Below are 16746 nucleotides of genomic sequence, written 5' to 3' on the forward strand. Positions count from 1 at the left end.
AACACCGGACAATTTAGGCCAGACTTTTTAAATGTTTCTAGGAATTGTTGTCAAAGTTGTTGAAACAGTATTTAAGTAATTGTGTAGGACATCAAAGTTTCCAAGAGATTAATTTAAGCACTAAATTAATAAATAATAGCAAGATTGCACCAGGAGTGTCAGTATTTCTACCTTTGTCATGTCTCTGGTTATAATACGTTGTCAGAAAGCTGCTGATTTATCTTTCTGAGGCTGCATTAGTTTTATTGATTGTATAGTATTGAATAAATTGGCATTGTTTTGATTCACTCAAACAAATAAATTAGGGTGGATCAAACGGAACAATCCAACTCTAAATCTAAGGCAGTTTGTCATTTATTGGAAGTGCACAGATTAAAGTGTATGAACGTTGAAGACACATTTAATGCCATTTCACATCATACCGCAATAGTACGTGTTGGTTTAATATGCATTTTAAAATTTCCAGTAAATTTTTCCAGCTCGGTTTAACTATGATGATTATTATTATCTTTTTTTTTTTTTTTTTTACCTCGTTGTGTTGACCGGAAGTTCTAACCTATTCTGCCGGCGACACCGATGCCCCCCCCCCCCTCCCCTCTTCCCCCCGCCCCTAATCAGGGTGACGCACCTGTCTATATTAGCGACACTTCAGACGGCGTAGCTCTTCTGTCGCTTTGCTCCAGGCCTCCGCTGACAACCGTGGATAAGTAGCTGCAGGGGGCCCGGCACGGGAACTCTTGTCTCCGGCTGTGACCATGGCCAGGACTGGGTTCTGCGACTCCAAGCCTCTGCTGGACTTACACAAAAAGGTGGGCTTGCTCCGTTTGCTCAAACAGACCCAGTTTCCACATAGGATATAATAAAGTCTGTACAGAAAGTTATAGAAGTATGGAGACCAGGTTCCATTTGCTAGATGCTTCATTTTTCTATTACACTAAAGTTTTTAGTTGAGTGATTGTCTGAGATGATGCCAGGGAATGTGTATGATTGACAACTAAACGGGGGGGGGGAAGGGAAACAATACCTCATCAATTGTACAATTAACTCAAATAATGCACTTTTTAAAAATGTATTTCAAGTCATCTTAAGCTAGTTTTATTAATTGCTTGGCTTATTTCATGATTCTGATTCTCAAACTCTCCATACAAGCCTGCACCATGTTTTTGTTGTCAGTGGAATAATTGCATTCACCTGCTATGATCCCAGATGTCGGAGAGTCCCTGATTCAGGTGGCTGGAACAGCATCCTGATGGAGAGAACCTATTTGAGCAAATTAGTTCTGTAGCTTTACTGTTCACTGATTCTCATACAGATAACTAACTGCAGCCACAATCACAATTCAGGATGTTGGATTGTTTTTTTTGCCTCGGATGAATTAGTACAAATGGTCTTTTTTTATTTATTTATTTATTTTTTTTATGTCCAGAGTCACCTTAAGTCCCTTTGCAAAGCCAATCTGTTGTCCCTGCAGGCGGATGAGAGGCGAGCCCCATTAAGAGCGTGGGCTAATGCCTGTGGGCTGATGGATTGCAGGCAGCCTGTAGAAGCAGACGAGTCCAGGATGGCCCCAGTCAGAATGGAACCAGAACGCAGATGGGTATGCCTTCTGTCCCGCTGTCACCCTCACTCCAAAACCTGCGGCCGTGCCTCTCTTCTTCCCTTCTCTGCTCTTGTATTAAACTTTATATTTTAGCTCGGTATTCTTAACTGACGACCAAGTGGTTTAGAGGACTTGTGTCAGGATGTGAAGGAGCTTTCTGTTGCAGCAGTAGAGGCTTGTTTAACAGCATCAGCTTGGAGAATTTGGTGATTTCATGATCACATCGCATCCACTTCCAAGTGCATTTTGCACTTATGTGTGAGGTGTTGTCTGTTTACAGGAAAGGAGGCTCTCGGCACAAACCAGCGAAGGCATCGTCATGGGATTCCATGAAGACAGGATGTGCTCAGCTGGTAGTGTAATCAATACGTTCTTCAAACCTCACTTCACACCAGAGCGTCTCAAATAAATGCTGCAGATGACAAGCTTCTACATTTCTCATCAGAATCACTGTCGCTGTTGAGATCGGATCATTTACATTTTTTTTTTTTAGCTTTGTTGGTTCCTCTTGAGGCCTCTGCATATTCCGCCAGAGTAGGCTGAAGGGTCCACGACAGAATAACGTGTCAGGGTTCATACAAGAGGAGATGGCTTTGAAATTTTGTTAAATATAGGTGAGAAAACAATCTGCTTGTATGTGTTTGTGGTTTCGTCTTGTCCTCCTTTTCCACTCCTGTGTAGCAGATGGGTGTGTGGAGGAGCCCGTGCTGCTTTACCCTCATGGGCTGCAGGGTCTTCACAGCCTCCAGGCGCTGGTTCCCAGCTTGCTGCGCCTTGAAGTGGAGATGGCACTGGAGAAACTGGGCCTCATATGGGACCGAACATACGCCTGGGAGATGTTCTTGGACATGATGGTGAGACATCATGGACAGAGGTCACTAAACTGCCTCGTGTTAATTTGGATTAAGACACTGTCTCTAAAATGCGCTGTATGCAGACCCAACTACTATTTGTATACGATGGGCAACCTATCGGACTGGTACTAGCACTGATTATTGCACTGTAGCTCTTGAATAATTTCGAGTGTACTTTCTGCTTTCTGTGTTCACCCTGTAGAGGACTCAAACGCGGAACTTGTTTCCCAACGCCGACCTCCCCCGACATTTCACTAATGCCACCCGAGCTATCCTGGTTGACTGGATCATTCAAGTTCATGTAAGTTTCCCTTTTTAAATGAGAGCTTTATTTTTCCTTTACACACAACTTGTCAAAGTATCCCCTTAATTTAAGATAATATGCTTGTTGTCGGGGCTGTGTTTGTTGAAACTACAATACTAAATTGGAGGTAACGTTAGGTTACCCTATAACTAACAGCTATTGCTTTGTACAGCCTACGGTGCCACTAAATAACACATAAATTATGTGTCACAAAACAAACATGTATAAAATTCTAGGCTTTATCAGGAATTATGTGCCATGTTCTTTCTGAACCAGGTGCAGTGACTTCCTAATCGGTCCTAAACATAAGCTAAACTAAGCTCACATGAACTGTGCATACATATACAGTAGTATCCCTCTTCACAACTAACTCTTTGCTTCCTTCAAAGTTAGTCTTACCGTAAGGCTTACCTTCTCCCAGTCTCTGTCGGTGCTGATTGTCCCATTGATTTTCTGCCAGGAGATGATGCATTTCCAAGAGGAGACCCTCTATCTGGCCATTCACCTCCTGAACCGCTCCCTGCGACAGATCAAGGTGACCACAGCTAATCTGCAGCTCCTCGGCATGGTTTGCCTCTTCCTTGCTGCAAAGAAGGAAGAGTGTCTCCTCCCTGAGGTATGCTGACTCAGTCCTTACCCATTATAAAGCTGCAGCATGCAAGCATGTCTAAATAATCCATGATTTGTTAGTTGCTGGCTGAGTAGAACAAGTGCTTATCAATTGAAAGCACTGAAGCTTTTTGCAGAAAAGGTTGGTAGCTTAAGTGAGTAGGAGATGACTTGTGTGTTGTGAAAGAAAACGGCTTTGTTCTTTTTTTCTTTTCCCCTTGTTGAACTTCTTTTTAGGTATCTGGACTCTGCTACTTAATGGACCACACCTACTCAAAGCATCACCTGCTGCGAATGGAGCGCAAAGTGCTCTGTGGGCTCAAGTTCGATTTGTCCTACTGTCCCCCTATGCAGTTCCTCCTCCTCCTCGCCTCCATTGCTCGCTGCAGTGCTTTGGTACATCCACACTGTGTTCTGCATCTATGTTTTTTTACTGTCAGTATTTATTTTGCGTCCGTGAGCTTCATCCCGCTCTGTCATTTATGCCACTAGGTCGTATGGATGGCTCGGTATCTGCTGGAGCTGTCTCTCCTGGAGGGCCAGTGCGTGGTGTTCCTACCCGTACAGCTGGCCGGAGCGGCCCTCTACTTGGCCCGTGAAATCCTACAGGAAACCCTGACACCAGAAGGGGAGGCTGCCTGGTGTCTGGCCGCCAGCATCCATGTGGGCAGGTATGCAACAGGTCCCTTTAGTCGTACTCCCCTTATCCATCTATCTTGTATATTTAGAGACCACATTCTCTCCAGAGTGCAGCACTGAGCTCTGAATTGTCTGTGTTTCTTCAACTTTACAAAATCAGTGCCTTGCTACTTAAATCATTTTTATATATATACATATATATATATATATATATATAAAATACACCAATATATAATGGTCAGCATTCATCTTACCTGCCAAATTGACATCCGTGTTTTGTTTTTCCAGTGAAACTATTCTGCTGAAGATCATGCATATTCTAGCCAGTACTGCATCCAAGACCAACACCCGAGAGACCAGTGCTACTTTTGTTAAATTCTCCTCCCCGGAGACCCTGCATGTCAGCAGACACCCGGGTCTGAAGAGCACCCAAGGTCTTCTGGGTGTATGCACTTGACTGACACGAACGAACTTAATTATATCCCTAAGCTTCAAGGTGCAGATACTAGACCAGTATCACTTGAAAACTTTATTTCTTTGGAGTCTAAGCCTCCAGCCAAAGCAGTATATTCCTGGCTATGGATCCTGAGGAATTACAGTGTAAATGGATGAGGAAGAAGTGCGAGAGATTTGATGCCAGATATTGACAGAGAATTGCATACACTTTTCCGACGTGCGATTTAGCCAACTTTGTGGCACACCTGTTTTATGATCTTATTATGCAGCCGATTAAGAAAATATTTGAATTGCACTGTTATGTCCTTGTCTTGTCATTTGTGGAGAGGATATGGGTTGTTTATCAAATTATTTGAAAGAAGTTTTAATGTAAAAATAAAGTGTCTGCTGCATAGTGTTGAGATCTGGCTGTTTATTTTTGACAAAATATATGCAACTTCTTTGTTCAAGTCCAGCAGGCGCCGGGAGTTTTAGTTGACAGCAGAGCCACCTTCTGGCTGCATTGTAAGGCTTTCCAATTCACACTGGCTTGCAGGAGTCACTGTGGGACAAGTCATTACTTCACAAACAATTTTTAATCAAATGCCTATTTGTAAACCCTGCATTTATATAAAACTAATTTTCGGTACATTATCACTTTTGCCCTGCACCAGTTCCATAATATGACTTCATGCTTTCATTACAGGAAGCAGTAGTAGGTTGGTTTTTTTTTTTTTCTTTGTTTTTGTGCAACAGGTTTCCCGTCACAGGCCAACTGCTGTTTGAGATACATCCCCACAGATCAAGTTCTTGTACATATCAGAGCCAGCTGGGATGTGGGCTAAAACTGTCTTTTCTCGGTGCTTTTATTTATTTATTTTTTTTTATCTAAATCTTCAACGTGGTTTCTGCCAAATCTGTACGGTGATGAGCCTCTTCAATTTTCTTCAATCAATAGTTGTCCTGCTGCAACACGTGCGCCAATATCTGATTGGCTTTCGCAGTTGCCCGATGGACCAATGGGCGCTCAGCTCACGGAGAGGGATCGGGTTTATTGTGTCTGCTGGGTGCTTCAACAGGCGCGTGTTGGTTCAGTTCAGGTTAAAAAATAAAATAAAATAATAAAAAAAAGACATTTAATGGCAAGACACCTACACAAATCCATGTCATTACGACACCGTTGTGAGCTGCTGCGCTCCTGCTTGCAGGATGACATGACAACGTGTCGATACTGATTATGTTTTTTCACTTTCTTCTGGTCGTCGCATCGGACGGCGGCATCAAGTTGGCAAGAATAAGCCCTGGGAGCTTCAAAACAAAAGCGTGGCAGCGGACATTGTTGGATAAACGTATCGGTAAGTCACGATTAAAGAATCCGAAATTAAGACGACGGCTCTGAATTAAGATGAAAATGTGCCGAATTTGTTTGTCATCTGTACAAAATCATACATCTTACTCTGTTTTTAGCTGTTTTATTTTGAAATTAACCGGATATTTTCAATATGGCGAGTTTACGAAACATTGCTTTATGTCAATCCGTTTTCACTGGCGTCTTATCACACACGGTATATTTGACAAAGACAGGAAAATAAATCCTTTTCAGCTGTAGCGCCGACAGATAACCATTGGGACATGGGACTTCTGGGTAGCTTCGGCGTTTCAGAGAGCAAGAAGGAGAAAACGGCCATTAACTGCATATAACTAGCTGTTTTTAATTTCTGAGGTAAGTTTTTCTACTGTTGAAAGGAGCGCTAATATATCGTTTGACTTAAAAAAAAAAAAAAAAGACGTGATATTTCCAAAACCACACTCTCTGCTTTCACTTCTTTTTCGTTTTTAACATGGATGTCTGTCTGTTAAAGACGCACATGTTGTTTAAATATCGACCGATTATTTTGTGTTTTTTGCATATGTTTATGTAGGCTGTATGTGTCTACGACCAGTGAGAGAGGAAGTGTGTGTGTGTGTGTGTGTGTGAGTGTAAGTCAGGGCCAGACCCGAAGTTTAGTGTTGCATAACTCTGGGGGGGGGGGGGGGGGGGAGGGTGCTGCTGTTCAGCTGAGAGGAAAATGTGGTGCGTTCACAGAACCACTGCCTCCGAAAATATCACAAGCGCTGGTTGAAATCACGCTCACAATTTTTCACGTTTCCCACGATTGTGTAAATGTCCTATTACAAAGGGAGACGCGGTGTTTTTATCAAAGTGGAGAGAAGTTATGTTAAGCCGATCATTAAAGTCTAAATGTCCTTTCCAAGCCAATTACACATACGGTATCTCCCATTGCAGAGCCCTCCATGTTGCTGCAGTGGAGATTTGAAAGAGCACGGCTGCATCGTTGGTTCTTGTGTCTTTGTCTTGCCAAACTCACAACAGAGACCAGAGGAGTATATAATATGGTCAACTGTATGAGGTGGTCAAGCTGATAATTTCCCGAGCTGATTAAGTGACTCTGGTGTTCTCTCCAGTTTTTTGGATTTGTGCTTTGACTTGGCAGATACATTAATGGCTTTCAACACCTCATGGAGGAGAGGAGAAAGCATTTTATACAGCTGATTATTAAATTGTGTCTCTGGTTTCTGGAGCTAGAAGTACAAGCTGATGAGTGCTGTACCAATGTGCATCCATAGACTGGACATCGTAGCTTAATTGTGTGTCATTTCATTATTTAAATCTCTTTCCAACTCTCTATAGACAAAGGATTTCTTTACATGCATTGCTATATCAGTGAGCTCCTTTTAAATTCATCTAAATTCTCAGACATGTGTCACAGCCTGTCGGCAGACACAAATGTGAGGAAATACAGCCTGTGGAGTGCCGTTTTAGCCGCTACACCTTCAAGACTTATAATCGTTGTGCAGGTGCATGAAAGAGAGAAAATTGGTATTCATTGACGTTTAAATCCAGCCTTAAGACGGACAACCTGTTGCAAAAACTTGAATATACTCTCATGCCTGTAAGCTTGAGTGACAGCATTTTATTCGTGGAAACGGTAGTGAATTAGGTATGTGTGGACTCGTGACATGACTGTCTATCTGGCTGCTCTGTTTAGATATGTTTACAACAACACATTTGCACGGAGTCAGTGGGAAAGGTACAATTTGGGTTAGTTGAGGTTTTTGCTTCAGATTTGAAATAGGCTTAGACGTAATTTTACAAATAAATGTCGAGTTTGGCACTCTCTTAAATTACCAATCACCTTTCTAATACATGCACATCTCTAAGTACAAACAGTGGACTAATGAACAGTGTATAATGAACACTGTATTTGCAGGGCCATCAAGGACTAGCTTGGTATGCAACTACAGGTATATGCCACTAAACTTAATGACTAAAGATGTGAACTGGAACATTTCGGTGGGAAAAACAAGAGAGCATGCATATGACGTCAGCAAGCGCAAGTTGCCACGGTTACAAACCCCAAAGGCGACTGTGAACATGTGCTATTGTGGATTTACATGTGAGGGAAAAACACGGGCATTTGTAATAAATTGATAAAAAACAAAAGCTGTTGTGCAATGAATCAACTGCACAAACTAATGAGGATTCAGGCAAATGTAATTACATTCTGTTCAGTAAAAAAAAAGAAAACCCTAGCCCTGAGTCATTATGAGATGTATCCTGTCCAACCATGAAGGGTGATGTGAAGGGTACAACCTGGGCAGGTCAGGGGTTTGTCTCTGGTCTAAAATGGAGCTGTGTAAAGAAAAAACATTGTTTTGTACGCTGCTGTTTTTTGTTATTCAGATGCTGTCTGAATATCATGTATTTTCTTGTCAGTTTCCAGTATGCCGACGGAACAGTCCTGCTTGAGCGAGCACAATACATGTGCTTCATCCAGGAAGAATGCTAAAGATAAGAGCAACAGTACGACTCTGCTAGCAATACGTGACATGAAGGACACGGACAATTCCAGCGCGAGGGGCTCCTGCAGCTCAGAAAAGGACTCGGGTTATTCTGGTAAGTGAAAGTGAATGTGGAAAACACAAGTAACAAGTTTTATATTCTATAGCTATCTCCCATACACGCCCTTATTTTTATAGTGCAGATATTGACATTCATAAAGCATCATATAGATATATAGTGCATACATAAAGGGTAAGACATTTCCTTCGATTTCAAATGATAAAATAACAAGAACGATGTGCAGGGGATTGTGGTTTTTCAGGATGTCTGGAACAAGCAAATGTCCTCTGGTACTAGGTGCAAACTGCCAAAAAGGAAACTAGAAGAACAACATATTCCTATTAAATATTTGGTGTCAGACTCTCTGCTGCTTTCTTAAGGCTGTGACCCATGAAACGATGATGCAAGTAAAATATTGTGCCTGCCAAGCAAGAATAAATTGTGCTGACTGACCATTGCAGTTGAGAACATCTCACTACTGAATCATAAAACCACTTTGGTTACTGTGGCTGAATGTCAGGGATCATTATCCTGCTTCCTTCTCTTAATGTGAAAAAATCTGATAGTTCTGCAATGTTAAGTATGAAAACACTTTAATCAGAGCTAAAAGTTAGAACTTGACCCCAAGAACCATCATTAGTTTCAAATCAGAAACATATGAAATCGTGTTACAGTTGTGATACTACAAGAGAAGTGCTGATAGAGTGGAAATATGAGTACGTGAAAGTATATCTGTACATTCTTTCCCCCTTGGTAAAAAAAATTAAGTAAATGTTTTCATATTTTATCATAAGGTGGTAAAAAAAAAAAATGCTACCATATCACTTATCTTGCTTCACAAAAAGGTTAATTATTCCATAGAGCCTGACATTTCTCAGTTTTCCCTTTTCCAACATCTTTGCAGATGGTTCAGAATGGCAACAGACAGATGTGGAGGACAAGCAGAGCAACAAAAGCCAGTCCAGAGCCAACAACCACACCGAAACTTCAGAGCCAGGCCAAAACCATGAACTTGGGCAAAGGAATCCGGGGAATTCAACCCTGATACCGGCAGGTCGTGACCACCCACCCAGCTACATCATCAAGGACATAGTGATTAAGCAGGTAAAGAGGTGTAGCTGGAGACACCGGTGGAGGGAACGGGATACACGCTATTTCTGTGATAATAATGATTTTCTAATAGTTGAGGGATGAGAGCTTCCCACCAAATGTACTGCAAACCCCTTCTTCTGACACTGCGCTTTGAGTCTTTGTTTTCTCAGTGCATCTGGCTTGGTTCTCTTTCATAGCATTTGTTTCGTGTCTCACATTGGGAAACTCCCTCGGCGTGACCTCATCAGAAGCTCCTATTACACTCTACCAGCCAGGATTGGCTGGAGCTGAGCGTCAGTATCCCGGAGGGCGTAGGCCCTCCCCCTATAAATACGGCTGACCGTCATTCAAAAACCTCTCCTCACTACGAGCAGAATTTCCGACTCAAACCTCTCGATCCAGCTGCCGTTCCGGGACCTCGCTTAACTGTCAGAAGACACGAGCGCGAACTCGGTCACCGGGTGCTTTGTTCTGGTTTGCACGGTTTTGCACTAGTCTGTCAGCAAACAATAGTGTGAATTGCCGACTGTAAAGAGTAGCAATACGCTTTACTGTCTGCCACCCCGAGTAGCATTACCGTGCCGCATTTGTCCTGCGGTGACCCGGTGATTGTTTCCGCGGCAGAGGCTCAGGAGCCAACGGACCTCCCAGTGTCTCTGGTTCCTGTTGCAGAGCCCGGACCGAGTTGGGCCAAACAACTCGACATTGTTGACCCGCTTCCGAATGACCTGCTCAACCACGACCTCACAGCCAGTCCACTGGACTACCTGACGGCTGGTGATGACGATGAGTCAGAGGCAGGTTCGGAGCTCCTCATCACCGATGAAGATGAGGACAATTACCACTGGCCCCCTCAGGTCGGGTTGCAAAACCCCCACTCTGCAGTACGGCTCGGGCAGGTGCTGGATACCCGCCCTCGCCTACCTTGGATTTGGACTTGCAGTGCGTGTGCAAAGGCGCCGCTGCAAAGCTCAACATCCAGTGGCCCGAAATGCAGCCAGAGGCAGCCTGGTCTCGGTATGACGGAAAGAAATTGCCAAAAGTCCAGAGATCAGGCAAACGGCTCCTGCCTATTTTCCCGGAGTTGCTAGAGGAATTCTCCGTCTCCTGGTGCAACAAACCATACAGGGAGAAACATCCTGTAGCAGGCAGCTCTGTGCTTTACTGCGAGGGAATGGAGACCCACGGGCTCCGCCAAATGCCTCCAGTCGAACCCGCTGTGACGGGTCACCTGCACCCGAAGACTTCTATGACCCGCCCTGACGTCAAGAGCCGATCGTTTTCAGTCCAGCCTGACTGACGAATCTTACAAGGCGGCTGCGGTGGCGATCTGCGCTCTGAATGCTACCGCTCTTCTGATGGCATGTCAAGCTGAGCTAGAAGAGGAGTTGACATCCTCACCTGATCCCGCGCTGTGGGAGAAAGTGTGCATCATCACGGATCACTGCCTCCAGGCTCTGGGGAGAGCTATGGGCGTGATGATGCTGCAGGAAAGAGCTCGGTGGTTGAACCTCACCACTCTTTAAACCAAAGATAAGGAGGACCTCCCGAGACACCTCCATCGCGGCCAAAGGGCTTTTCGGTGCAGCTGTCACCAGGATGCAAAAGAGGTGTGAGGAGAAGAAGAGAGACGATGAGGCCCTGAAGTTGTGTTTACCCAGACGGGCTCCGGTGGCCACCGCTGCCCCTCCGCCTCAACTCCGATCTTTTGCCCGAGTGACGGTGCGCCTGCCTCCCACCTTCATCCCCAGGCTGTCTAAAGCTTAGACAGCCCCTCAGGCCACGCTGAGGGCTTCCATTCCCAAGAGCTCATGGCAGAGTAAGCCTCCTTCTGCTGGCGGGACTCGCCCTGACCAGCCGCAGCCAACTTCCACTCAGGCTGTTAGGAGGAGGAAGCGGCTGGTCTGATAGTCGGGCCGGGTCCGCTCCCCCTTTTGGCTCCGTTCCTGAGCACGTTCCTGAGAGTTCGGCGCTTAGACGATAGGGTGTTCGAACCCGCTCTGCGCCCCCTGAAGAGAGGCAGAGACTTTGTTACACAGGTGGAACCTCACAGAGCTCCCCACACATGTCTCGCAAGCACTTTTCACTGTCAGAACGCATTAAAAATGCCCAAACTGTCGCATCCAGGCATTGTGCCGAAAGCACAGTTAAAAATGTTGAAATACAAAATTTCTCATTGCCAGAAAGGAGTTCGGTCACTCATTCCCCAGAGGGAGTGACATCTCACTCCGGTATAAACAATACTGCCGCGGACGTGGGGTCCCGCACATGCGCAGTACAGAACGAATTGTTCTGCGCCCCGTCGCCACAAGAGGCTGGTCTTACCCCGTGTGCAGCAGACTGGCCGACAAGGAGGATAGAGAACTGGTCGCAAAGCACAAATTCAGAGTGGGTGATGAGAACAGTAAGCAAGGGATACAGGCTGCAATTCGCTGTATCCCCTCCACAATTCAGGGGAGTGATTCAATCACAGGCCCAAGACAAAGCTGCTCACTTCCTACAGGAGGAAATTTCCTATTTGTTAGAGAAAAGAGCGATCAGAGTTTTCCCCTCACGAGCACAGTCAGAGTGGTTTCTACTCAAGATACTTCCTCGTGCCAAAGAAGGGTGGGTGCGGGATGCGTGCGATTTTGAGTGAAGCTGACTGGAAAGCGATTAAATGCCCTCAAAGACTGCTTAGCTCTTTTCCGCAGGGGGAACCTGGTATCAGCCAAGATCTGTCGGAGACTGTTAGGGCTGATAGCCTCAGCACTAGTAGCAGTCCCATTGGGTCGCCTATACTTGAGAGGAATTCAGCGCTGGTTTGCCTCTCACAGGCTGGACACACACAGCGCTCACAGAGTGAGAGTCTCAGTGACTTGCACAGCAGCTTCACGCCCCTGGAGAAACATGGATTTTCTGTCTCAGGGCGTACCCGATGGGGATTGTGCATCGCAGAAAGGTAGTCACAACAGATGCCTCCTTATCAGGCTGGGGGCATCCTCAAAGGTTGGGCAGTGAACGGGATCTGGGATCCCCATACACGCTCATTCCACATAAATTATCTGGAACTGTTGGCGGTTCATCTGACACTGAAACATTTTCTCCCTCTCCTGAGGGGTCATCATGTGTTTGTTCGGACAGACAACACCACCGTGGTGGCTTATATCAACAGACAGGGGGGCCTGAGATCCCTCCAGCTACACATGTTGGCCCACAGGCTGATCGTCTGGAGCAGCAACCATGTTCTGTCTTTGAGGGCCACCCATGTTCCAGGAGTACTGAACTGCGGGGCAGATCTTCTCTCCAGAGGAAATCTGCTGTACGCAGAGTGGAGACTCCATCCGGAGGTTGTCAGACTCGTCTGGAAACGTTACGGGCAGCCGTCAGTGGACCTCTTTGCATTTCGGGAGAACACACAGTGTCCCCTGTTCTTTTCCCTGCACGACCAGGATGCACCTCTCGGGGTGGACGCGCTGGCTCACCAGTGGCCTCATGTTCTTCTGTATGCGTCCCCTCTGTAGCCCTGATCCCGCCGACCCTGGCCAGGGTGCGAACAGAGGGACTGACACTGATTCTCATTGCCCCCAGAGGTGCTGTGCTTGGCCCGTGAGTGGTTCAATTTGAAGTCAGTGGACCTCTCACAGAATATCATTGAGACCATCCAGTGTGCACGGGCCCCTACAACAAGGTCTCTTTATGAATGTAAATTGTCTATCTTTGAGATTATGGTGCTCTGACACTCAAGAATTACCCTTTCAGTGTTCAGAGTCGGTGATCCTGGCTTTTCTACAAGACTTGGTTGACAAAAGAAAGGCCTTCTGCACTGTCAAGGTGAAAAAAAAACAAAGGCTCTCCCACTGGATTGTGGAGGCTATTGCCTTGGCCTATAGCTCTAGTGGGATGCGACCACCAGAGGGTCTGCGGGCCCACTCCACTAGGGGCCTCACCACCTCGTGGGCCCTTTTCAGAGGGGTCTCCATTCAGGAGATCTGTGCCACAGCAAATTGGCCCACACCATTGCTTGGTTTTACAAGCTTGATGTAACAGCACCTCTGCTGGCTCACTCAGTGCTCAGTGTGGCTCCGGTTGCACCGAAAGGCTGTGCATAAAGAGCGAAGCAGTACAATCGATCTCCAGTTTAAGTTTGTTGAGCAATCCGGGAGTCAGTATTTTCTGTTTCCTAATGTGAGACACGAAACGAATGACCACCCTCCTTGCTCATTCGTAGCGAGGAATAGGTGAGTGATTTGAATGACGGTCAGTGCTCAGCTCCAGCAAATCCTGGCTGATAGAGTGTAATAGGAGCTTCTGATGAGGTCACGCCGAGGGCGTTTCCCAATGTGAGACACTCACACTCATGCTACTCAGAGAACCGGGGTTATGTAAATAACCTAAAGTTTCTTCTTCCTCCTTTTTCCAGCAATCAGACAAAAGAGGTCAACTGCTCTGGAGAAATGGTGTCAGGGAAAGTGACCATTCTGGTTCTCCCCATTTGATCCTTTTACAGCAGCCTAGCTTGTTGCCAGCCACCCTCCATCTCCACAAGCCTTTGTCCCGGAAGTCTAACTTAATAGGGAAGGCCGTAAATGGTACCTACCTGCCCATTCTTAACTCCTATCCCCGTATTGCGCCACATCCCAGCAAGAAACCAATTGAAAAATCTTCACCAAACCATGAATCCCAGAATCTGACCAAGAGGGTGTATACAGGACACAAGGGTGATGACACCCATGTTACCATACCACCTGAGCAGCACCTTCATAAACTACCTAAATTGACAGTACCACGTTCCTCTACAACTGGAGATAGTCTGTCCTCCTCCAGTCCTACTACTGCATCCACGAACCAGGCGTCCCCATCTGTGTCCACTTCGGACACCACCTCCGTCCTCACAACCAGAGCACTTCACAGAAACGCCACCACTGGTACTCGCCACCGCCGTTTCCACAACACAGCAGAAATCCTCAAACAGTCGGGTCTGTTGGACATTACATTGCGCACAAAGGCACTACTGCGACAAAGCAAGTCCACAGAGCAGGATATTGCCCAGCTGCGCCAGCACACAGAGCTGCTGTGCCAGGCTGCCAACAACCCCAGCCAAAACCTGAATGGTAGCTTGGCCTTGGAACATCTACATCGAGCCATGGCTGAGTCCAGCAGCTACCCCAACCTTAAAATAATGCGCAGTTTATATATTCCGTCTACAAGCGACACCAACAAGACACAAGCTGCTGAGTGCTCAGAAGTGCTGCCTTCTTTCCTTGTCACCACCGTACCGAACTGTGCTGCACCACATCAGGCTCTCTCAGAACAAGGCAGGAAGCTCGACGCCGGTGATAGATCCTCAGCCAAAGTCACCTTTATGCCTCCTGACAGTTCAACTGGTTAGCACGATCTGTAGTGCCTTTGTAGAGTGAGTGAGTAGTCTTGGCTGCCTGGTGGCCATCCAGTAGTAATTTTTGGATATGAGGAGTGGTTTCAATGTTTTATCTGCCATTATTTAAACCCAATGTTATTGGGGTCATCCAAATAATCTCTCGACGACGACGGAAATGCAAATGATGACTCAAGTTTAGCATTTGGTGGTTTTCACTCTTGGTCCCTTCCAGCCCTTGAAACAAACTCAGTGATTAGTCAGCGTTGACAGATCACATGCTATTTGGAAAAAAAAAAAAAAATAGCTGCAAATATTGCAATGAAAGAAAGACAAGTAGAAGAGGAGTAGTTTTTCCTCTTTTTTTTTTATGTTGGTCTACTTTGGAGTCCACTTTCAGAGAACAGGTTTGTTTGAAAGGGACTAGATGTGAAAACACCCGTTGCTGTATATGTCAGAGGATATATACAAAGCTGGCCCCTAATTAATGCACTCTGGTGCAATTCAATCCGGAGGCACCATTTTATATTACCACCGCAGACCTTATATAACCACACAGATGACCGGAAAACCTCTGCTTGTGAGCCACTTAAGGGATTATGTGAAAATAAAATGTTTCCCCTGGATGGAGGGGAAACAGTCTTAAACGCAGGTGGCACTCAATGCAGTGATGAAAACGACAGTATCAGTTCAGCTAGTCGTTTTGTTGCCATGTTAGACCACCAACATTCAGGGGAAAGATGAATAAATGCATCGTCTGATAGATAAATCTTGATCTGCATCACCTGATCCAAACAGGGTGATAAACAACATCTGTGCCTTAAAAACAACAACAAAGGTTCCCAGAAAGATGGCTCTGAAAGGAAAGTGGGAGCACCTGAGGCACAACTGGGAGCCGAATTTTGCAGAGCAAATCTCTATAACATCACAAGCTGCACGACACTGGACTATTGCAAGGATTTCTATCCAAGTGCTTTTCAACAAAGCCTTAAAAACTATTTTTTGTATTGAACTCTTACACGTTTTACAAGCACAGCACACATGTTGTCATATTGTCAAAGCAATTCAGCCAGAGACTGTATGTATTCAAAAAAGTGTCTCCAAAATAATCAGTTACACAATCTTCTGTCATGCAGCAGCTTTTCACTTTGATGATATTCTCTTTCTTTTCATCAAGTCCCTGTTTTGAGGTCATTTTTTTTTGTGTTCACAGATGGAGCACGGTTTGCATTGTGAGTTTGAAAGTTTAGATATTAAAATAAGTTGACTAAGTGGTTTCATGCATGTGATATGTGTATGATTTTTCTTCTATTTCTTTGTGCATATGACAGAGCACTACCAGCAATGCACACATTTCTGACTTTTAAACTGGTTTAATCAGTAGATTTTTCATAATTTCAATATATTTAAATAAAGCAATATGTGGAAAAAAACGTACTTTTTCAGTAGACATTTTTTTAGATCGACTCTTGCACTATGGTTGTGTTTTTGTACAAAGAGTCTCCATAGCCTTGAAATGTTCACCCTGCTGCCATGGAAACTGAAGAGTGTTACCAAAGGTGTGCACATATGAGAAGTACTGTGCATGTGTGTTTTTGACTGTGTTCTGCTCTTGAAAGCCATGAAAATGACTTCCTCCCCAGTTCATCCACTGTGTTCCACAGTAACAATTTTTCTTCTGCATTTTGTGTTGTTTTCCAGATGAGATAGCATGTTGAGAAAGGAAGTGGAAGTGTGTTGTTTGTCAGGAGTTATTTATCCTCTAATAAATATATATTTTTCATGTGATTTATTCTTAAATTTAGATCAAAATACAAATCGGATGGATGGTAGTTATGATGGCTAAAATGGTGGCTAAAATATCATGACATCTTTTCTGCTTAAATATCCTTTTCAAAATGCTTAATTATTCTTTTTAATTTGCATTGATGTGATTTATAAGCCATTTATTGT

The 16746-nt window shown here is 44.9% G+C and overlaps 2 protein-coding genes across 5 annotated transcripts; both read left to right on the forward strand.

Moving 5' to 3' along the window:
* Positions 1-587: 587 nt before the first annotated feature.
* Positions 588-5106, forward strand: ccnp (cyclin P). 3 transcript variants are annotated; one of them, XM_069147730.1, is made up of 9 exons: positions 588-809; positions 1472-1597; positions 1881-1953; positions 2282-2454; positions 2657-2755; positions 3219-3374; positions 3605-3763; positions 3860-4038; positions 4295-5106. In XM_069147730.1, the coding sequence occupies exons 1-9, from the start codon at positions 756-758 to the stop codon at positions 4461-4463; spliced, it is 1188 nt and encodes a 395-aa protein (XP_069003831.1). In that variant the 5' UTR covers positions 588-755; the 3' UTR covers positions 4464-5106. The 3 variants fall into 3 exon arrangements, with proteins under 3 accessions (XP_069003831.1, XP_069003829.1, XP_069003830.1); XM_069147728.1 differs by lacking the exon at positions 588-809 and having other exon boundaries at positions 1309-1597; XM_069147729.1 differs by lacking the exon at positions 588-809 and having other exon boundaries at positions 1309-1597; positions 2285-2454.
* Positions 5107-5405: 299 nt separating this feature from the next.
* Positions 5406-16576, forward strand: LOC138197160 (CLOCK-interacting pacemaker). Of its 2 annotated transcripts, none has more exons than XM_069147755.1 (4): positions 5406-5796; positions 8220-8399; positions 9250-9449; positions 13840-16576. In XM_069147755.1, the coding sequence occupies exons 1-4, from the start codon at positions 5679-5681 to the stop codon at positions 14806-14808; spliced, it is 1467 nt and encodes a 488-aa protein (XP_069003856.1). In that variant the 5' UTR covers positions 5406-5678; the 3' UTR covers positions 14809-16576. The 2 variants fall into 2 exon arrangements, with proteins under 2 accessions (XP_069003856.1, XP_069003857.1); XM_069147756.1 differs by lacking the exon at positions 5406-5796 and adding an exon at positions 5941-6164.
* The last annotated feature ends 170 nt before the right edge of the window (positions 16577-16746 follow it).

Source organism: Embiotoca jacksoni, unplaced genomic scaffold, assembly GCF_022577435.1.
Source record: "Embiotoca jacksoni isolate LCO1_2020_lvr unplaced genomic scaffold, fEmbJac1.0.p SCAF_14, whole genome shotgun sequence".
NCBI lineage: Eukaryota > Metazoa > Chordata > Actinopteri > Embiotocidae > Embiotoca > Embiotoca jacksoni.